At 43.6% G+C, this 23,749-nt stretch overlaps 1 protein-coding gene across 3 annotated transcripts in view; it reads left to right on the plus strand.

Annotated features, from left to right (window-relative positions):
• Med13l (mediator complex subunit 13L) overlaps nt 1–23,749 on the plus strand; it is a 221,437-nt gene that overhangs the window by 150,560 nt on the left and 47,128 nt on the right. For all 3 annotated transcript variants that reach the window (XM_055605858.1, XM_055605859.1, XM_055605861.1), the window contains exons 5-7: nt 18,777–18,922; nt 21,693–21,887; nt 22,171–22,359. In XM_055605858.1, coding sequence (XP_055461833.1) covers nt 18,777–18,922; nt 21,693–21,887; nt 22,171–22,359 — 530 coding nt within the window. The remainder of the gene's footprint in view (nt 1–18,776; nt 18,923–21,692; nt 21,888–22,170; nt 22,360–23,749) is intronic.

A 23,749-nucleotide genomic window follows, 5' to 3' on the forward strand; every position in this document is an offset into this window, starting at 1 on the left:
GTTGTTGTTGTTCTGTTTTATTTAAAATGTTGGCTAAAATTCACTAAGTTTATGTAATGACCCTTGCCATTCAAAAGACCCTTCTTGGTTTAGTTCATAGTCTTTTCATGGTCTAAATTCAGTGCAGTATATTCTGTGAGACTTACGTCATTTGATGAGCCTTAATTGTTTGAGAAATTTGGGCAAAATAAGATGTCCATGCATGCTGTGCATTTTAGGCTGTCTTCTACTCACTCTGAAGGGACAGCATGGTGTAAATGGGTATCAATCCTAGACAAGAAGCATTTCTTTCTTTCTTTTTTCTTTTCTCTTTTGGTTTTTCAAGACAGGGTTTCTCTCTGTAGTCCTGCCTCTCCTGCACCCACTTTGTAGGCCAGGCTGGCCTTGAATTCAGAGATCCACGTGCCTCTGCCTCCTGAGAGCTGGGATTGCAGGTGTGTTGCAGCATATCCAGCTAAGAAGCATTTCTTAAGAAGTGTGAGTTAGAGGTTTGGCCAGTGACGGTGGGGAGCACCCCTACACCTTATGTAATATTTTTCTAGTCCTGTAATTGATTCATATTAGTACTATTTCTGTCTTATGCCAAACTTTTCAGTACTTTTTCTCAAAAGACTGGCCAGAGGACAGAACTGAATAGTACATAAATTATGTGATATATTCAAGATTGATGCTTTTATTTATTTATTTTTGCTAAGATTTTTTTTTTTTTTTTAATCTTGTAATCATTTAAATTTCAAGCCATTTGGTCATGGGAAATCCACCCATCTGTAATGGTCTCTGCTTACTCTAATGACAGTGACATCACACTGAGCTCTTCTGAGAGAGGCGTCTGCAGCTGTCCAGAGTGAAGTGCTTTCAGTTGAACCCTCTGCTGAGCGGCCCCTTTCTGTGCAGGCAACATGTTAATAACATGACCCTCCAGTCAGCTGCGTTGCCACAGAGTGCCGATCGTGGGTGAGAACCTGAGACGTGTTTTTGGTGTCACTGTGAAGGACAAGCTGGTCATTTTCGTCCTGCTGAATACAGCTGTCACTGGCATGCTTCTTTTGTAGTCAGTAATCATGCAGGGCTTGACTGTTGCTTTGGGAACAACACAAGAACGCCCCAGTATCTCTCTTTTCTTAATTTTAAAATAGATTAAAAACACAGATTTTAAAACAGGGATCATTAATGGCAACAGCTGTTTGTGTACTTTCTCACCTCCCAGCTAATTGGTGTGAGAGAAGATTGCAAAATGTGAAAAACATGGTTCATTTTTGCCTTTAAAAGAAAAGGCTTATGGGTATTTTGAAAACGGCTCTCTGGCTTATTTATTAGCACCTGTTACTTTGCGTGTGCCTCGGCACCTGCTGCCCTCAGTTGTACTTCCTGGTTCAGGTGTTTGTAAAATGCAGAGTTTTCCTTCACTTTCACAGTTTTGTTTTATTTATTTATTTTTTTTTTTTGGCAAAGATTTACTTTGTGTGTGTGTGTGTGTGTCACTAGTGTGCGGTGGCTGCGGAGGTGTTAGATTCCCTAGCCTTGGAGGTCTAGGTGGTTGTAAGCTGCTATGTGGGTGCTGGAACAGAACTCGGGTCCTGAGGGCACCCACTCTTACCTCCAGCCCACCTCTCCAGCTTTAGTAGTGTTGTGTGGAAAGGTTGTGTTACTTCCATCTGAGCTTCTCCAGATGCCCCAGGGTTTAGTTTAGACTCTGCTTTTTGCCCTGCTCATTGTCCTTCTCCCAAGATAATGACATGCAGAGTTCAGGGGTACAGGCTCTCATTCGTATAGCTTCAAGTCCCACTGAGCATCTCTCAAATAAAGGTATCCATTTGGGTGCAGGCTGGGGCTATGTCTGCACTCCACTTGGAGTAACTTCAAGCAGAGTCACCACCTGGTCCATTTTTGTGCCTTGTGATGGTTTTACATTAATCTATTTTTGTCCTGATTTTAGTTTCACATTTTTAAGAGAAGAAACCCGCGTTTTTCCAGGTACACCTCTGACTTAAGGCTTTTCATTAGGCCAGATAAAAGCATCTTTGATAACGTTCTAATGAAGCTCCCTTCCTGCCCCAGCTCCCAGCCCCCTTCCTGTTGCTCCAGCCACCCTTGCATTCTCTTGACAGCTCCCTGTTGCCTCTGTGCCTCACGTGTAGTGCTTAGGTTAGATGGCCAAGAGCAGAGGCAGCAATTCCAGGGTGAAAGGAAAAGTTGGCTGAGGTAGTGGGGATTGGGGTGGGTGGTTGTGGGAAGAAACTGCTCCTGAGATGCCATAGGCCTGTTTTTGAAGACTCTGGAGCATTGGGGTGGTGGGTCAAGATTATCAACCCATGTTTTTACTTTTCACTATCCTGATGTATTTTCTTTAATTTGAAGCTTTTAGTCACTGACATAATTTTGTTGAATCTGAAGAATTTCAAGTTGCTAGTACTATTTAAACAACAGGCACATTTGGATAGGGAGAACCTGAACGTAAACCCACATGGCAGTTGCCTCCTCTCACAACATTGTCATACAGTCTGCAGAACATCTGCTTTGATGTTCTTTTGCTTTTTAATTTATGTCCCCCCAAATAGTTCCCTTGTGTAGGTGGCCTATGTGGGTACTGGATAAAAGGAGGCATTTCCTTCCTCCTTCATTTAGAAACTTTGAGTAACTGATACATATGTGGAAGTGAAAGAGGAATATTGTGCTGGACTTGAACTCAGCAGTAGGACATGCCCCTTCTGACTCACATGCTTAGTGGTACAACCGTGGATTGCTGCATACAGACTGCTACAGGGTTCTGCACGGAAGGCTAGATGGAGGGTGTTGGGGGAGTGTTAAATTAGTCCCCTTAACAGAGACAGTAATTGAAGGAAAGTCAAAGGCATTAAATACCCACCCAGAATGTGCTGGAGTGGCCAGCCTTCCTAGGTGTCAGTTTGTGCAGTTATCACGGCTTTGGTTCCCAGCCGTGACTTGGTTTCACACAAGCTTTGTCCCATGGCTCAGTGGACTGCGGTCCACCAGCTTTTGTGATGATACCCAAGGTCTTTGCCTTATTTTTTATTTTTGTTATTTTACGTGTGTGGGTGTTTTGCCTGCATCTGTGCCTGTGCACCACCTGCATGCTGGAAATCAAACCTGAGTGCTCTGTAAGATGAGCCAGCACTCTTAACCTCTGAGACATCTCTCCAGACCCTATTTTTTCATAATTAAAAAAAAAAAAACCAAAGCAATAATCAAATGTTATTGCCTTTCTTTGAGTAAAAATAAACCAGTGTACCATAATCTTACTTGTTCCTGCCTGAAGGACTATTGGTACAATAGCAGCTTGAGGCAGGATTCTGTTTTGTAATGCTTACTCCTTCATTTTGTTTAGTTTTTGTTTTTGTTTCTAAATTTGGTGCTTTGATAGTCACCAATCTATATTAAATAAGGAGTGGCATTTATCTTATAGTATGCCCTAGTATGAAAAGAAAAGATAAACCCACACACAAAAGGACCCCTGAACAGTTAAAAATCATTCATTCATTCATTCATTCATTGAGCACACATATGTGCACCTGTTCACATTGCATAGCTTATGTGTGGAGGTAAGAGGACACCTTGCAAGATTTGCTTCTCTCCTCCCACCACAAGGGTCCCAGGTAAGGTAGGCTTGACAGCAAGTGTCTTTACCCCTGAGTCGCCTCACTGACCCACCTTGGTGTGTCATGTCAGGGACTGCTCCCTTTATTGAGCTGCATGGCCTGACCGTGGCAGTGCTTTGCTCTGGTCTCTGAGAGCATCTCACACTGAGCTCAGAACAGTAGCATTTCCTCCAGTCTTGGGATTTCTGTGTGAGAGTCCAGCGCATGAGCTCCTCATGTGTAAAGGGACCCATACTGTTTGTTTATTTACCCATTGCTTTGCAGTTCAGTTCTTACAGATACGCCTGTGAGTTTTGTAGGGACTCTTCCATACTTGGCCCCTCTAAATCTTGCATAGCACTTGACAGATTCTTTTAACGGGAAAACCAGACAGAAGAGAGTGAACTACGTTACCCACATACGCTTAGCCCAGTCACCAGGAAACCACACACAACCCTTTGCGGCTGGCAGCTTGCTGGCTGTGATGATCTCATGAAGTCATGATTCCACCAGAAAATTTGGTTCATTTGTTTGATCTTGATTCGTGGTGTTGGGTTTTATTGAGATTAGAAGCAGACAAATACTTCTTTGACATGATCACGGAGAATTAGTGAGGAGTAACTCAAGTGTCTCTTCCATGATTACAGTTGTTGACAAGATTCTCAAATTGTCATATTTCCCATGCTCAGAGAAATGTGCTTCAGAGGCAGCTCATCTCATCAGTCTTTGGATGCAGTGATGCTTCAGAGATAGGTCACCTCACAGCCTCCTGCTTTGCATTCACTCCCCCGGTGTCACAGAGCTGGGCAGCACTGTGGGCTTTCCTCCTCGGTGTGGCAGGGCTCTCATGTATGGTCTCTACATAGAAATTCACTTGCTTAAATTAAAAGTAAAAGAGCAATACTCATGGACCATTAAAAAATACATGGGGCTAGAGAGATGGCTCAGTGGTTAAGAGCACTGTCTGCTCTTCCAGAGGACGCAAGTTCATATCCCAGCACCCACACTGCAGCTCACAACTGTCTGTACTCCCAACTCCAAGGGATCTGACGCCTTCACACTAATACCCATAAAATAAAAAAAAGTTAAATAAATTTTTTAAAAAAATGCTTATTCTAGCTTTGAAATTTCTGACTCTAAATCAGGCATTGGTAACCCAAGATACAGCCATTGGGATACAAAGTCATCTGCTCCTGTTCTGGTAAAGATCCAGGCATGAAGCAGAAAGCTGCTTCATTTTGTAGCTCATCACATGGAAGGTGGCATTCATGAGAGCTTTGTCATTCGGAGTCTCGTGAATTCAGTTCAATACTTGGCAAGTTTGTCTGGGGAAAATAGTCATAAATGTTCATTTGTTCTGCATGCAGTAGTGAGGCTCTTTAGACTACCCATGAATGTCATGTGGAATTAACCCTATTAATTAGACCTTAAAGTTGTGCAAGTAAAAGGACACAGCCTTGTGGCAGAGTGCCAGACACATGCCACTTTGAATAAAATATACGCCTTTCTGTTGTTCGTCCTCTCCCACTGCCTGGGTACCAAGTCATTCTGTTTTCGGTTGGAATAGGAGAGACGAGCCTGCAAATAGAGTATCAAGTGAGGGCAGTGGTTTTGTTCCCAAATATATATTTTATACAAAGCCATAATAAGTACACACACACACACACACTCCCCGTGAAAAGGCAGTTGAAGGATGTGCTCTTGTCCCCATGATGAGTTGGCCTGTTTAAGGACAGGATGACACAGTCACTGGACGCTAACATGGTTTAGTGCATACCCTAGTTTTGTGTGAGACTTCTGATAATGCATTTTGCTTTCTATTACCAAATGTGATTAATGTGCCACACAGTGTTAACTGTGCTCTCTCCCCAAAGACATCAAATGGGAGGCAGCATGTAGCAGCTAAATTATTCGGAGAGGATCAGTGATTGATTTAAACATAAAAGGATTAATTGGTCCCTGAACCAGACTATTAAACTGTACTGTGATCTTGACTGAAAGTGGAAGAATTACAAATGCATTGCATAGAATAAATTAATATATTTTCATGGCTTTAACCCTTTCCTTCTGCATTTCTTTTCGTAGTTCACGTACTATACTCCATTGCAAGCTTGTTTGATGCAGAGGGGACTTGTTGTAGGCACCGATAGAATGGGATGTGGAGCAGCAGAGGCTCACTGAGTCCAAGGGACCAGGAGGAATGCCCACAGACCGAATTTCCTAGGAACTTTGACCTGTCATGACTCTGAGCAGAGAAGTCAGTTGTTACTTTGGGATTCTAAAGTTTTCAACCAGTGGGACATTGTTAAAAAGGAACAGTGGCCGAAAGGAGCCTTTTCTCCTTTCCTTAACTACAGTAAAGACTTGGCTCCTGAGGATACATGGTTAAGGACACAATAGCCAGAGAAGAAATGGTTTTCAATTGATTATTTCTAAGCACACAGTGTTGCTTTTTCTGATTCTTGCTCACAGGTAGATGCCTGGCCCAGGCATGTGCTGTTTTCTGAGGCCCTGTACTCATTTCTCCCTTGCAGGGAGAAGAAGCGTGTCCACTCATTTGTTTATATCGTTCTTTTATGTCCTGCTGTTACATCTGTGACAGAACAAGTGGTTGGTGCAGGGGTACTGGCGACCCATGTCTTGGGTGAATTTTATGAATAATGTCACTCCCAAGCTTTGGAATGGAGTCTTTGGTGGTTGCCGTTGCCCTGCCTCGCTGCACTGTCCGCATCACCTGGCAGGCGTTAGCTTTCAGTCTGCTCGATGCACTACCATCCGTCCATATGCGCTGGGTTAAATCAAGCGCAGCATATGTGAGCCTCCCAGGAGAGAGAGAGAGCTAGATTGAACAGGTCCTTCGCAGTGTGCTTCTCTTCCCTGGAAAGAATCCTGGTGGTGAGTTAGTCTTGGCTGTGTGTTTTCTGTGGGTCTGTATTCTTAATACTCAGCTGCTGTGCCTGAACTTTCTAGTGTTCTATGAGGTCTCGAGCAGTATAGTGATTTGGTGTGTAAAATCATGGGCCGCATGGGTCGTATTCCAGTGATAGTCACTGTGCTGTGTTAGGTTCACAGTGTGTTGTACGTGAGTGTGGGTCATGTAGTAAGTGATATTTTTAAAAAATCATTTTCCTTAGGTGTCTTATCATTTGGTTAAATACATATACTTCTTTCATTTGTCACATTAGTTGATTTCAGCTCTTTGGTCACTTTTTTTTTTTTTAAGTCATCTTCCAGATTCCTCCATATGCTTCTAACTTGGCATGCGGAATCAAACTGGACATTGTAAGGTAGAGGTGGAGCAGGCAGATTGCCTCGTAGTAGGTTTTAACACTTTCTGCCCAGCCTATTTGATATATGCGCCAAGTGTTCTTCAGTAACTCTACATGCCTTTCTTTTGAGTCCCTCAAGGACCAGCCCAGCTGGCAGGGTCCCCTGGATGTCCCTTAGAGGAGTTATAATCTCACACAAGCTGTGCTTGAACTTTTACCTTGTTACCTGCGTTTACCTGTGCTGACAGTTTTCCTACAGCGGCTGCTGTCTCACTTAACCACCGACCTGCATTTACCTACGTTGCCAGTGTTCCTCCAGTAGATGTTGTCTCATTTAAGCAGTCCGCAAAATGTCCATTTTAAGTTAGAGAATCACGTGGGAACTAAAGTGCCTGCTGGGAAAGCATGAGGACCTGAGTTCAGTCCCCAGAAGAACCCAGCAGGTAACCAGGTAGAGCACTGTGTGTGGAACTGTATTGCTTCGAGAGTGGAGACAGCTGAGTCCTTGGGGCCCTCTGGCTAGCCAGCCTAGCTGAATTGATGAGCTCCAGGTTCAGTCAGAGACTGTGTCACAAAAAAGTAAGGAGTTAGCAATTTTACAAGACGCAGCTGTCAAATTCTGGCTTCCATATGCACCTGTATGCACACATACCACACACATGCACACACCCACATAGACCTGTATGCACATGCACACATGTGCGTACACACCCAGCCACATGTGCTTACACTCACATGCACACACTCACGTGTACATATAGGTGTAGGTGATCACTTGTTCAGCTTTTTTAGACATTGTGTTTTGGAAATTCCAGTGAACATCTTCTTCGTCCAGCTCTGACTATGGCATCGTCACCATCAGTTCTAAGTTTAAGTGGGATGTCATGTGGCTGGTTGTGGAGGTCACACATTGATCCCCTTTTGTTGTGCTTTTAATTGTTTGAATTGTGGAGTGGTCTGTCCTTTTCTGAGCAGTTCCTTTGCTGGTGTTTTGCTCACTAGAGTGATGAGATTTGGGTGCTGGCAGTTGCTTAGTAGAAAGCTGGGGAGCCTGTGACCTCTTGTCTTTAGGAAGTAGCCAGGTTGTGCCACAGACTCCACCACTGTTCTTAGTACTGTGAATCGACAAGGTGATCAGAAAGGAGTTTCTCAAATTAGTGTAAAATGTATGCTGAGATTCTTTCATTTATTGCTACTGTTAACAAAATTGTCAGGTATGATTGCTAATTAGAAATGAATTGATTTCAACAATATTTTATAATTTCATTGTTTAAACAATAAATTTTACTTTGTAGATATTTTTAAACACAGATACCTGAGTGGATTAGTCTCATTTCCCTAAGTTTACTAAACTTCAAGTGGAATTGTGTGCGCAGGGATGGAGAAATCATCTGTTGCAATAACAGAGAAAATTAAGGGGAAAATTGACCTCATGACTGTCTTCTCTCTGCCAACCTTGGGGGGGGATGTTGACCCAAAAGAGTCATGTGCTGCCCTCTTTATGGTCTCCTGAGAAGAGCCCAAGGGAGGGGTCTCAGCCAGCCTTCTGGCTTCTCTTTGCTCCTGCTCCTCAGGGCTCATTCTTCTCACCTGGCCTCCAGTGTGGCTCAAAGCGGCATTTCTTAATGCTGGTGTCTTACCCTAACCTCATTCCTTTATTCCATATTCATATGTCTAATGTCTACATGATACTACAGCTGCTGTGTCCTGCAGACATCGTTCAGAAGTACATCTCTTGGGCTGTTTGTCACTGCTGCCACCTAGCAGTGCCTTTCTCTCCCTTTGCATGCCAGTATGCCTCTGGCTGCTCTGCCTGTTTCTCCTCTTGCCCTGCCCAGTGCTGTTGAGGAATACCTTTGCAGAAGATGGATGAGACCACAGTAGTCCTCAGCTTTTACTCCAGCATGTTGAGAATGCATCAGCCCCCATGCCATCGTTTGCAGTTTATAGGCCTAGAGTTTCTGCTCTTGCTTAGCTCTCTCCCCGATTTTGTGCAGATTGAACACACTGGGCATTCTGTTCCCCAAACATTCAGCATGGCTCTGTCTTTAGGCCTCTGTCCTGGCTTGCCTGCTTCTCCCTCCCTCTTTCCTAATGGTCTCTTGCTGCTGTTCCCTTCCCCATCTGAACTCCTGAGTATCTCATCTTGTTTTATTTACTTCATAACCTCCCTTACCTTCAACTGCACATGTGCACTGATCTCCCGGAAGGCTATAGGCTGGCTCTCTTACTTACACTGCAGCTTTTATGAGCCAGGACCATAGGCTTTTGGCAGTGTATAGGTCCCTTGGCAGTGCCCGAACACTGGCACTCAGTTACACTCAGGCCACACACTGTCACTTGGGCTGCACACTGGCACTCTGGCTGCACACATGGCACTCAGGCAGCATACTGATGGGATGAACTAGAAGTTGTCTAGACTGTAGGAAATCCTTAGTTAGAGCTCCCTTTCCCCTACCCCCTGAAGACACTTTTCAGGACAGTATTTTCAAGATTCTCATAATTGTAAGCTTTCTCCCCCCTTTTTGTAGCAATTAGATACTGATGTGTTTAAATACTGCCATTTATTGAAGCACAAATTCACTTTCTAGATTTGGTATGCCTAAGGGAGTTTATGTTTCCTATTTGTTTCTTTACTTCAATGCTGTTGTCTTCTTTGTATTGAATAACTGTCTTTCAGTGAGCTCTGTCCCCAATGCCCTGTTTTGAATATTCTCTCAGTTGACTTTTCCCACCTTCTGAAAAACTCAATGAGCTCTGAATCAGTCACTGCTTTGGGTATTGAGCATGTTGCAGTGTACCCCCTTTGGCCTTCCAGGCACTGTTACTCTATTGAAGGAAAGTGCCTTGTTTGCCTCTCGTAGTTTTAGCCATTACATCTGCGTTTGGGTAGCGAGGAGATTATGGGCAGTGCTTCCCAGGGAAGCAGGGGAAGCCTCCTGTCTGGCACAGCCCTCTGGCACTGAGAAAGTGTGGGAGATAAATGCTTGCTGCTGATAGCACATTACTACGTGAGTGTCTGCTCCTATTTTATTTATCTTTTGCTGGGAAAACTGTGGCCTCCTTTGAATACTGGTGAGAGAGAGATTGTGCAGCAGTGTTGAGTCTGAGGCTCTGTTCTATGGCAGGTGGATGGTGGATGCTGGAATGCTGTTCGAGGACTTGCCACACCACACTGTGTGTCGGCTGCTCCTTCTGAGATCTCAGAAGGCAGAAAGTGCATCCTAAGATTTTTACTTTCTGTCTCTGTTTTGTACACGGGGTATTTAAAAACATAACTAGGGTCATTACTTTGAGTAGGGACAGAAAGTAATCTCATGATACTGTATTGATTCATGTGCATATTAGCTTCCATTAAGTAAATAAGGTAATATAATGGTAATCAAATGGGGGCACTCTGGATTTGTTCTCTTGTCATTTTCATGTTTCCTGTCACTCTTAGAGTTCCTCAGATAGCTGATACACAATCTGAGGCTGAAGAAATGGATGAGGTCACATGAGCAGAGGGGACAGTGAGGCTGATGGGAGAGCAGTGTGGAGAAGTGCCCAGCTAGGGAAGCAGCGGTCCCATGTAGGGTTTCTTTTGTGTGGTGTTTGGCTGTGGGGAGGCTTCCTGCTTGCTGTTGTTCACCTGAGCGATGGAAGCATATTGCAGCTCCCATCTGCCTTGGCTTTCTTGGCAGGTCACTTCTGCTACTTGCTGGGCGTGCGAATCTATGCAGATGTCAGAGGCTGAGTTACATTTCCTTCAGACTGGCAAGAACTCCACCATGACTGCCACTTAGACTCCCCACCAGTGTCAGAATCTGTCATAATGGTTGGGTGTTTTTGAAAAACATAAGCAAACATCTTATGATTTTAAAATATACAATAAAATAGATCTTGTCACCAAGGAAGCCCCAGCATTACAGTTTAGCAATGGGGTGCAGTGCAGATAGGCAGCCAGACCTGCAGTCTGGTCCTTAATAATGCATAAGGCATTGGCGTTGAATGGGAGCAGTGATGGCAAGTTTTATTTGGTTCTTTGTGATACTGTCTCTCTCCTGCCCTTTTCCTTTTTTCAGGAGTAACCCAAAAACTTCAGAGAGTCTCTGCTTTGTACTTTTTTGGGGGGAGGTGGGGGAATAATCTAAGCTTGCGAATTTGTTTGTTTGTTCTTTAGAGAAGTTGTCACTTTGTAATTCTGATTGAGCTAGAACTCACTGTGCAGATCAGGCTGGACTCAAATCTAAAGATTCATCCTCCTCTCCCTCAAGGGTACTGGAATTAAAGGTGTGCACCACCTGGCCTCTAATCATGTCCTAGAGTGAACAATAAACATAGTTTGGTGGCTGTGAGTCACCCATGACACTTTAGTCTCTAGGTTTCCCCATTGATTATTAAATGAGCTGCCTAGAGACTGTAGCAGTAATCTGGCCTAGTTGTAACCTCAGGAAAAATTTGAATGCAGGACTTTGAGAAACCTTCTCAGAGTCTGTGTTCTGACGTCTGTTGCTGTGCACACAGCATGGAAGAGAACAGACCTTGTAGGTACTTTCCTGTCTTAGAAACAGTCTTATATTGCTTTGCCCATCAAGGGTAACCACAGTTGCTTGTAGCCTTTGGATCAAAGACAGCTGAGTTACAGACCCTGTCCACCGAGGTCCCAGGAGGAACATCAGTCCTTTAGGTCACTGTGACACTGCTCTTGCTTTGATGCACATGTGTGCTGCTATAGTGCCAGTCTAGGAGCCCTGCAGACTCAGAGAGCTAATGTGCCACTAAAAGGGACAGTTTCATCGACAGGGAACAGCTTAACACCAAGGATAGGATGGTAGAAAAAAAACTAAATTTGCACATTTGTGCCTGTGTGTGCATATACGAGTGCCTTTTTATGGATTCACACACATATTTGTGTGTGTGTGTGTGTGTGTGTGTGTGTGTTTGAGTGTTTGAGTGTGTGAATGAGAACAATGTCCAGTCAGACATCACTGCATTAGAACCGCGTACTTGATAGATTTTTTTTTTTTTTTTTTTTTTTTTTTTTTAGTGGAGTGATTCTTCATGGAACTCTGATGCTAATTTAATAGTTAAGTACTGCACCATCTCTCAAAATGAAACATTTGCAGTTAGGGCCTCTGAGGTGGCTCAGTAGCTCTTCCTCCCAAAACCTGATGATCTGAGTTGGAGCCAAGGACCCTCGTGGTGAGAGAGCTGCTGCTGCTTGTCCTCCCATGTGCACTATGGTGTTCCTGCAGGCACGCACACAATACAATTAATTTTAAATTTTAAGAAAAATAAATGTGCATAATGATATTTTCATTGCCTTGTAATGACTTCTAATTCATTACAGAGGAGATAAGTATCACAAAGACCCTCTCAGATTTCTGTAGAATAATGTGTCCAGGTGTTGCCCTCTGAAGAAAGCAGAGGCCTGGCCAGAAAGAGACACTAGGAACAAAGGAAGCTACATAGTCTGGGCTGCCAAAGGGAACCACATTTCTCAAGAAAGGAGACTAAATACCAGTGAGGACCTATGGACTGAGGCAGGAGGCATCTGGCAAGAGGTTTACTTAATGACAACTCAGAAAATTCCAGGATGATACGTTGATTACACAGAAAGCATTTAGGTAAAATTATCTGCATGCATTCTGCATTGTGAATCTGTTATCAAAACACTTTATACCTTGCAAAGAATAGGAGTTTATTAATATTCATAATGCATCCTGAAAGTGCATGTAATAGCTGCATTCTGAAAACTCAGCACAAGGTGTAAAAATACCCTTTAAAAATATTGCAAGAGTAAAATGATCATGAAAATTGCACTTTCTTCCTTCACATTTATGCAACCACTTTCCCAGATGCTCCAGTTGCGAGGCAGGCCAGTCTCTTGTGCTTTTTAAGTAAGCAATCTTCAAAGGTACCTTTTTGGTAAAAACCATTTACTTTATAGTAAGTCTTAAACAAATCTTTTATCTTGTACCACACAGCACTCAAGCAGCCTGCTCTGCAGTTGTGTTGTGTTGTGTCTCATCTCTCACTAAGTACTTGAGGTTGCTCTGAAATTCACCCAAAACTCAGGCTGACCTCAGCCCTCTACTCACTTTCCTCCGCCGCCCCCCCCCCCCCAGAGTAAACTCTACATTTCCTCATTTTATTTGTTGTGTGTATGTGTGTGCATAACTGTGGGAGTCAGAAGACAGCTTACAGGAATTTGTTCCCTCCTTCTACCAGGTGGGCTCTAGAGACCCAACTCAAGTCATCAGGCTTGGTGTCAGCCTTCTTTTCTCCCTGAGCTACTTCTCAGCGGTCTGACTTCAACTCCTCTATCTGTGATTTAAACTAAGATTTGAACACCAAAAGTAGAACTGGGTGTAGTAGCACAAGCCTGTAATCCCAGATATTCTGAAAGCTACAACAGGAGGATTGCAAGTTAAAAAGTCAGCTGCACTAAAAAGTGCTCGGATGTAGTCACAGAAGAGAGGTACATAACATACCACAGCACTGGGCTCCACCCCTCACTGCACACTCCAAACTGGACTCAAGCAAGGAAGGGTTTGGGTTTTACCTTATCCTAAAAACCCCATCTCACCTAACCAATCCATACACCCAGTGCTTCACCCTCAAGCTTATTGCCACCATAGAACTCACTGAGTTTGCAGGTATTTAATTTAACCTCACACCCCGTCATCCTATAAGCTCCTTGCAGGGAAGAGCCATGCTTCATGACCCCATCATGTTTCCCATCGATGCAGCAGTAACAGTTACTAGGAGGAGGAGGGCGCAGGTGATTGCCAATTATTAAAAACCTTGTTTCCTATTAATGAATTTAGACCAAAATTGCATCTTTTAATCCCAGAATTGTATATGTTTTAGAAAAATGGTAGAAATTTTTAGAAGAAAGGCAAAAAATAATAATAATAAAGAGAAAAATATCACAAACAAAATTAAATGTTTATTCATTTTCTGTCCACATCAAACCCATCTAAGTGCAGCCAGTGACAGGTGTGATCCCTGGCTCAAAACTCAACTCAGACAGCAGTGGGACATCTCAGCCAGAAGCCCTCTGGCTGGGGCACACAGAAGTACTGGACCATATTTGGTTTTGACATTACTTTGAATGGAAAAGATAAAGAATGGAAGGGCAGAGCATCAGGGCTAGACCCAGGCGTGATGCATGCGGTGCCAGCCCAGGGGTGTGCAGTGGTCCAGCTGGAGGCTGAGTGGTGATGTGCCGGGAGGGAGGGGTAGCGAGCACTTGAGTGGGCAGGCTTCCTCACACCACACCGTTTGTATTTACACACCTGTACACTGGTTTTTCTGGAGACACTCGAACGTGTTACTTAAAACACTGATATCTAGGGACACCACAGTATGATGAAGAGGTGAGGACCTTCCACAGACCACACTGCCAGATTTACCAGGAGATCCTTTGAAACAGATGGTTTTGAAGACTTCTTTGTAGCTTGGAATAAAAAGACGCTTTGGGGGAGTACTCTGCACCATACTTAGCAAAGTGCCCTTGGCGGCAGGGGCTGAGGCCTGCAGCTGCCCTCTGAGTCGGGCTGCACTCTGCACGTGAAAGAAGTTTATCTCTTACTTTTAAAACAGCTCAATACATTGTCTCATCAATAGCATCAAGGCACTTAGAATGATAGTTCATGAATAAACTCCATATAATTATTTCAACATTTCATGCTTCTACTTTTCAAACATTACACAATTTTTCTTAAGACATACAGAAAATACAAAAAACACATTTTATGTAAGACTGGTACGAGTGCTTCCCAGTGGCCATGGTTTTCCTTGAATATGACTTGTGAAAAACAAAACTCAGGGCCCCAAGGTGGCTCAGTGATCCAGAATATGAGGACCCGAGTTGGGATCCCAACAGCAGAGATTAAGCTGGTGTGGCCTTGTACACTTGTAACCCCAGGATGTTTGTATGTTGGGGAGGTGGGACACAGGCAGGAGGATGGACGGGGGGGGGGCTTGCTAGCTGCCAGCTTTGAGGGAGACACTGCCTAAAGGAACAGAGCAGAGTGTGATGGAGAACAGGCAGCACCCATGTCTCTGCACACATGGGAACACACATTATCATGTATGCGTGTGTGCAGCAAGGAGGGGGAGAAAGAGAGGATTAGAAAAAGCTTCTAAAGAAACAAAAATAAAACGAATAGCTCAGCCAGTCACACGGACTTAGAACTCTTCTATACTACCATTCTTCCTGCCTGCCTTTCTTGCTTCCTTTTCTCATCTACTCCTCTCACCTTCCTGAGTTTGTTATGAATAAAAATATCCTGAGAGGCAAAAGAGATGGCTCCCAAGTTAATCTTGCTTCTCTTGTCTGGTTCCAAGCCACCACATGGAGAATGACAACCCTGTAACTCCAACTCCAGGGCTCCAGAGCCCTCTTCCGGCCTCTGAAGACCCATGCACATACATAAACCCATGCAGGCAAACACACGTAAGATAAATACATGAGAATGCCCAACCCTAAACTACTTTCCTACAGTATCCTGTGCATCTAGTTGTATTGGTATGGTCCTGTGTTTTCACTGCTGACTCACAAATATGATCTCACGTTACATAAACAATACACCAGATAGTAGGAATCTAAGTGAATAGCCATGTATATATGAGCCAGCTAATAGGAACAACATTGACTTCCAAGTCTGATTGCAGCTGTGTCTGTGTGAATGCCTTAAAACTCAAATAGTTTTCACCCTGTCACTTCTGGGAGAGTAGGGAGGTCCCTTTGTAGGAGACGGCCTAGATTGTATTTGTGTGTCTAGGGTAAGTGCTGAGACTGGTGTATATGTGCATCTTTGGAGATAGGGGTGAGTGGGCAGCGGCACACCAGTTCACTGTGACTCGGGATTACCTGATGACATGACACAGACTTTTATCAGTGTGGTCTTCCCCACCATTTTAGCAGTGCCATGAATAAAGATACATGTGGTTTGCCGACCAAATGACCAGAGCATCAGGTGACTTGCAATCTCAGCAGGAGTCACTTAAGAGCCAAAGGGGACAGAATGAAGGCTCACAGACAGTGTTCACACACAACAGGAGCAAGAAGCAGAACCTCTCTGATCTTACCTCAGCTGTGGCATAAGGCAGGTATCCAGAGATATAAAAGGATACTGTGAATTATCTCTTTCACTCACCTTATGGCTTTGGCAAGTGGCTAAGCTTTTAAAGTGTATCTTCCCAGAGCAATTTTATGAGTGTATAAGCAAACCGTGTGTGCACAAGCTCCCCTCTCCCCTCCCTTTTCACTTGGCAGAAGCAGATACATTATCTGCACTATTTCAAAACCTTTTCTCCCTCATAACAGTTTCCACTGGAGAGTGCCCTCGTCAGTCTGATCGTTTAGGTGGTAGCAGAATGGAGCCTCTGAAGGCAATAGTCTGTGCCTACAGTTGCTTTGCAGATGACAAAAGCATCCTCAGAGATGCAGCAGACTGCCAGCAGAGCACAGCCACTTGGCCGCTAGGTGTTTCCTCTGAACTTCTTCTTCTACTTTTCTTGCTTTACTTTAGTTACCTCTTTTATAAAGACATTTGCTTTTAGAGCTGGTCATCGTGGTGCATGCCTTTAATCCCAGCAATCAGATCACCGTGGTTGAGCCTGGTCAACAAGACATGTCCAGGACAGCCAAGGCTACATACACAGAGAAACCCTGTCTTGAAAAACAAAAATCAAAAAAAGACGTTTTACTTTTAAAATAATCAATAGTAAAAATAAATGTTTGATTAGTGTTTTTTTTTTTTTTTAAATTCATGCTTCTCTGTTCTATGTGGGGTGTGGACAAAATGCAAATGAATACTGTTTGACATTCATGTAACAGTTTTTTCAGTCAGCCAACTTTTCAAAAACAAATACATGGGACTCTGTTGTTTTCCACTCACTAATCTTTTGGTTGAGTCTGTCAGTAGCTTTCCCTTTTAAGAAATGTCTCCTTTTTGGGGCCTCACACCTTTTCTGTGTGTAGACTTTGCAAATGCCCCTCTGCTCATGCCCGCATCTGCTCCTTGTTTCACTCTCACTCGCAAGCCTTTGCACCTGCTCCTGAAGTGCTCTGCTGGCTTATTTCCTTGTCTTGGGAGCACTTGCCTGGGTGCTTTGATTGTACTTCCTTCTGTGTTTGTATCTGGCTTACTTGTGTTTCTGTGCTCCTGAGCTGGTGTCTTGTAGGGTAAGGAGCCCTTTAAACTCTGCACACGCTTCATGCTTGCTAGCTAAAGGCTGGTTGAATTCATTTTCATGCACTTGATAGTAGAGCTGTGCTGTACACTGTGACTCCCACCAGTTTCTTATAAACTGTGGTCCCCTGAGAAGAATGGGTGTGTGTAGGATGAGCCAGCCCAGCCCATTGGCTGAAAGATAGCCAATCCAAGGCCAGTAAAACTGTTTCAGTTCTGTGGTGTACTAGATACAGTTCGTGATTCTAATTACTGTTTTGTTTTGTTTTGTTTTAAGGATAGCCATTTTTACTATTTTAGAGCTTTAAACATGTTCCTTTTGTGTGTGAACTTGAAATTTAGATGTATGGTTATCAACAAGCCTTGTAAGTGTTTGAAAAAAAAAAATATCCTCAAAATAAGCCATGCCTTTGCTGTGTTCTGCCAAACATCTACTTCCAAGACCAAATGCATCCTATTGACAGAACTCCATATTCTTAGTAAAGCACACGACACCAGTGGGTGTGTGCACGCTTGTCAGACAGAAGCGTGTGTTTCCCTTTGTGGTAGTGATCTGTAAGGCGTAATCCTTTTATACTTGAAACAAGACTTCGTCTCCTGAGGAGTGTTTTACTTATTTGGAGACCCTGTGAACAGGAGCTGCTTCCCAGAGGTGCCTGCTTTGGTGCTGTGATTCTGGCTCCTAGGCAAATGTTCTTAGGAGCACTTTGAGGAATGAGTGTATTACTGCTGGCTCAGGGCCAAACTTAACAACTTTGAAAGAATATGGCACTGTAGTAATTTTTTTCCCCGTGACACCTCATTTTTAAAAGTCAAGTTTTTTGTTCATTGTGTGCAAAGTGGAGAAGTGGATTGCTTGACCTGAGTGGATCTCCATGACCTGAGATCAGTTATATGTGAGACAGAGTGACATATATCTGTGGTCCCAGCTACTTGGGAGACTGAGGCAGGAGGATTTTAAGTTTAAGGCTAGTTTGAGCAGCATAGCAGGACCCATCTCAATAAATAAGTGCATAGATAAAGAAAATGTAAATTGTAAAAATAGTTGGTAAGGTAGATACACCCTTGCATCACATGGAGACTGCCTCAGCACGTTGTGGTGAGAGCACAGTTCTCTCTTCCTGCTTTGTTGTAAAATGGTATCTCACTGTAGTCCAGGCTGACGCAGAACCTGGTAGGTCTTCCTGCCTCAGACTCCCACGTGCTCAGGTGGCAGGTATGTGCTAGCCTACTCCATACCTTATAAACCAATAACTTTAATTCTCTATAATGCCCCAAACTGTAAATGTGACATTTTTGTTACACTGTACCCCAAATAAGCAAAACCATTTTGTTATCTCTAATGGGATAGAATTTCTACACCATTGCTTTTGATCTTGTTCATAATCCACTTTTCAAAATTTTTAAAATTTCTGTTTCCTCTTTTCCTGAGCTAATAGGGTTTGAGTGCTCGCTGTGCAGGAGGCCCTATGGTCTCCCCTGTCTCTAGCTTACAAGGGAGCTTCATGTGCGAATAGGGGACATTCTGCAGAGCACCTGTGGGGGTTAGGAACTAACACACCTGCTTTGTATTGCAGCACTATCAACTGGAGGCTGCTGTTTGTCCCCAGCAGATGAGAGGCAGCTTGGCTGCATGGCCAGGAGGGCGGAGCTGCGGCCAGGTACTGCCCAGCACTGCGTCCTGCCAAGCAGGACACTAAAATCTCCTGTTCTTCTGCTTTCAGTGAGCATTTGTCCTGCGCTTTCACATTCTTTCTTCATGGAGAAAGTAACGTGTGCACAAGTGTGGAGATCGCTCAGCACCAGCCGATCTACTTGATCAGTGAGGAGCATTTACACATGGCTCAGTCTTCACCTGCACCATTTCAAGGTCAGTCAGAGGCCACCGCTTGCTCTTACCCTGCACCAGTGCCACCAACTAAGTGGGTAGCTGCCTCACCCAACGGGGTGTTGCAGGAAGGGGGGGTGGGGTGTCGAGGGAGGGGGTGTTGGCTTAAACAGGTGGATTAAAGGTACACATGAACAGTTAATGGCCTTTCAGGTAAGCTCCTGTATAACATGGGCTTAGTAAAGCTGTGTAATCCTTTCAGAACAAAATAGGATTGGCTAGCATTGAAGGCCGTATTCTCCAGGCCATTGAATACACAAGTGAAAGGACTATAGTTGTGTCTGCTAACAAGGTTCTGCAGTGAAGTAACTGACCAAGATGACTGCTTTCCAATGAGAACTGAATTTCCTGAGTCTGTACTAGTTTAGTTTCTTCAATGACACTAATGTCAGCATTATTTCCTTTTAATTGCACAATATGGATAGGTTTCTGGTTATAACTTGACTTTACACATTGTTAGCTTCATCACTTATTATCTTAACCGTCTTGTATTCCAAAATAACTATGTCGTTTGATTCCACTAAGCATTCTAAATATATATCTTAATCTTACAAATTCAAGATTTTCAATGAATAATAGTTTTTAAAGTTAAAAGCCATGAAAAATTCTTTTGGGATCAGTCTAATTTATGATTTCTAGAAATGTCTCGCTGAAAAAGACATGGCATACAGAATGTAATAGTCCCCACCCGACATACGTTCTGATTTATTATTGAATTAATAAAGATAAGCCCACCTTAAGTGTGAAGAGACCTTGGATTATTTTACCTGGCCATAAGTCTTAACCAAGAAATAGCCGTGCCACCTTCTTCATCATCACTTCCATTTTGTTAAACCATAAAACCATGAAATTTTTACAGCTGGGTAGTGCTGGCACGCCTTTAATCCCAGCATGTGGGAAGCAGAGGCAAGTGGATCTCTGAGCTCCAGGACAGCCAGAACCCACACAGAGAAAGCCTGTATTGGAAAACCACACACAGAGACACACACACACACCCCAAAACAAGCAAACAAACAAAAACTAAAATTCATACAAAGTTTAAAACAACCCAGTTCTCAAAGCACACACTAAATGTTACATAGCATGTGCTATTATGAATTGCCAGATTTGTTTAAATACTTGTTTATTTGAGTTTGAAAATGTAGAAGAACACCTGACCTCATCTTCAGTGTTATTACTTAAAATAAAAGTATTTATGATGATATCAAGGTCAAAAGGGAAGAGAGAGAGAGAAGATAAGTAACTTTGTAACCTTGGAAGTTGGGAAAGATAGTATTAGGACTCCAGGACCCTAGAGATTAGAGACCAGGTCTTTTCAGTCAGCTATATCTCTCTTCCCTCTTGAAACACATTATCCAATTGCTTTAAAAAATGGTTGGGGGTGGATTTGGTACACGTGAAAGAACTTTGTCTTTATAAAACTTAGGAATGTGGGAAATGAATAAATACCAATAGAGAAATTCTTTAACTTTTTTTTAAAGCTGATAAAAAAAAAAAAAAGGCGCCCTACCAGGTGTGGTGGCAACGTACCAGTAATCCCAGCTTTAGGAGGGTAGAGGCAGAAGGGTGGGGAATTCCAGGCCAGGCTCAGCTGCATATTGAATTAAGGCTAACTTTGGGAATACGGCTCACACAAGCACCGGGGCCTGAGTGTGTGTTCCAGCATCAGGTAAGAGCTGGCTGTGACGCACCTGCAGCCCCAGTGCTGGGGAGCTGAGACTGGCAGATTCCTGAGGCACTCTGGCCAGCAGCCAGTCTGGCCAGATGTGTTGCCTTCATATTGGCCTTGTCTCTTCCAATATGGTGGAGATCCAGTAAAATGGCTCAGCGGGTAAGGAACCTGCTAATAAGCACCATGAATTTAACCCCTGGGACACAGGTAGTAGAAGGAGAGAATGGACTCCTACAGCTTGTCCTCTAACCTCCATATTTGAATGCACAAATTAATTTAAAAGACAGAGATGTCTGAAGAAGACATCTGATACTGATCTCTGCTCTCCAGGCTCATGGCATACATGTGCACACGTAAGGCTTTACACATGCATTTGGCCTTTACAAAGCCAAAGGGAAGGGCACTTCCCGCTCTCTGGGTTATCCAGCCCCCTGGAGAGGATTATTCGGAAGATTTACTCATAGGGCACAGTTTAAGTGCCATAGTAACTGTACTTTGTTTCCAACCCCACCAAAATGATGTCCGTTTCAAGACTGAAAGAAAACAGAACTATTGTCAGCTCCATAGTGGAGTTGAACACCGAATGAAAATGTTCATCATGATTCCTTAAAACGGCCACACCAAACTCACAAGTAGGCTTTGTGCTTCAAGCTCTGAGCATTAAGATACGCTGCCAGTAGTTTTATTGTTGTTATTACATATTCTGTATATTACCTATTATTCTTTTATTATGACTTGTGAAGGGGTCCCAGGATCCACATCAGTGTCCAATTGCTAGTCAGACCTGGGTGTCCATGCCAGATGTGCTATTCATTTTGAATAGCCATTATTGAGTAGATAGGCATGTATTTTAATGTGCAGATGGTTTATATGCTTTATGTTGATAGAACTGAAAATGTAATGGTATCCCTACTTATTTTTTTAAAAATTGATGTAATTAAAATACACATAAAGAATTCTAAAGTAAACTTAAAGACTGTGAAAGACTTTAAAGCAAAGGGTGTGAAGCAGTGTACTGTTTTCACCTAAAATGACCAAATCTATTAGATTACATGTCATAATTGTCTCTCCTCTCCATAGTACTGGTGAGTCCTTATGGCTTAAATGGCACGCTAACAGGGCATGCATACAAGATGTCTGACCCAGCCGCCCGCAAGCTGATTGAGGAATGGCAGTGTTTCTACCCGATGGTGTTGAGGAAGAAGGAGGAGCCTCGAGAGGAGGCTGAGCTAGAATATGACGACGACTTCCCCGTGGCAGTTGAAGTCATTGTTGGTAAGAAAGCATTTGCTTGGAGAATTTTATTCTAGCTCTATTGTTAATTTAAAGAGGGGACAACAGAGAATCTCTATATCTGTGCTCCATGCTCCCAGTGCCTTGTGCTTCCCCTGCTCCCCATGCCCCGTGCTCCAGTGCTGTCATGGCAACTCTGGGACACATGTTCAAGTAGGCATGCTTGTGGCAGGGCTTTATTTCCTGTTGATCTGGTAACTGTGGCAGTGGATTTGGGTGTGCAGACATTTTTCTCAGGCTTGCTCCTTGCTATCTTTTTTTACAGGAGGTGTTCGGATGGTCTACCCTTCAGCTTTGGTGTTGATCTCTCAGAATGATATCCCTGTCGCTCAGAGTGGTACCAGTGCTGGAGGCCATGTCTCAGCTACGCAGCAGGGGCTGGGTAGTGTGAAAGACCCCAGTAACTGTGGGATGCCTTTGACACCTCCCACCTCTCCAGAGCAGGTGGTTATAGGTGAGTGTAACTGAGCATGTTCCTGGGAAGGATTCCCAACCCGCCAGCAGCATGGCAGATTTCTTGGTGGAAGTGGTTGAAATGGGAGAGGTAGGACTGTGGGAAAGCAGAATGGAGGCATTTCAGAATTGTACCTGTGCCATCTTCATCTTTATTCTAAGGGCAGTGTTGGCTCATTCCTTAGTTCTGCCTATACACTTACCCCGGCACACTTATGTCCACGTTTCTGCACACGGACGGGGAACCATATGTGGGTTGCCTGTTCCTGTTCCTTTTTTAAGCAGATGGCAAATACTCTGTCAGCTTTGTTTGTGTCACTGTGGCCAAATGCCTGAGAGAAGCCCTTGGGGGAGAAAGGATTTGTGTGACTCACAGTTCCACAGGGTCGGCCCACCATTGCAGGGCTGCATGCATTTGGACAGAACGTTGTGGTGGGGGGAGACATGGGAGGCAGTTTTTTTTACTTCTTGTTGACTAAAAAGTAAAAAGAACATAGAGCAAGTGGCCAGGGCAAGACTGCAGTCCCAAGACACATCCCCAGCTTTCTGTTTCTCCAGCCAGGCCCCAGCTTCACTGCCACCCTGTGAACTTGGAGGGATTAATCCTTTGCTTCATTCAGAGCTAATTGTCTCTGGAAGTGCCTTACAGTTAGGCCCTGGAAGTGTTGCCTAGTCCAGTTAGGTTGACAGTTAAGTTAACTGTCATGAGGACTGGACAAGGGATGGTTGGAAACTTTGCCCAGCTGACAGTTACTACCTGAGGACAAATATGCAATGATTTCTTTTCCATTACACGACAAGATTAGGATAGCTCTGAGTTGGTACTGTGTCCTGCAGTGATCTGCCCTCTGATGCAAACATTTGACAATTCACACACAAACTCATTCATGCAAAATGGAGAGGTTGCTTGAAGTTAGAACAGTTTTATCGACTTTGTTGAGTGCCAGAGTTTCTGTGTTAACACTCTTGGCTCTTGTCAACGTGTCTTAATTGGAAATCTGCTGGCACGCACGTGTTCTAGGGAATTCAGGGATGGCTCACAGTATGTAGGAAGGTGTGCAGAGATGAAACGCAAGCATTTTACTTGTGGCGCTCGTGGAGCAGCACGTCATCCCCAGCTCAGGCAAGACTGCACGCAGGACTCTTAGAGCAGAGTGTCGGCACGATCCTTCCTGAAAGAGTTAGTCCTTGACCAATTTTTATTATAACTAAATTGAAAAAGAAAATCTTCCTTGTCTCTTGTAGTGCTCCTAGTCCATATAAATATAGTGAAGCTATATTGCTGTAAAGGCCCTATCAGTATTTTGAATTATTTAAATTTTACTTAAAAAATTTTATTCTTAACAATTGCCCTACTTTAAATTTTTGACAGTTTTAGTTTATCTGATTAT

The sequence above is a fragment of the Psammomys obesus genome, unplaced genomic scaffold (genome assembly GCF_907164565.1).
Source record: "Psammomys obesus unplaced genomic scaffold, mPsaObe1.curated_primary_1811, whole genome shotgun sequence".
NCBI lineage: Eukaryota > Metazoa > Chordata > Mammalia > Rodentia > Muridae > Psammomys > Psammomys obesus.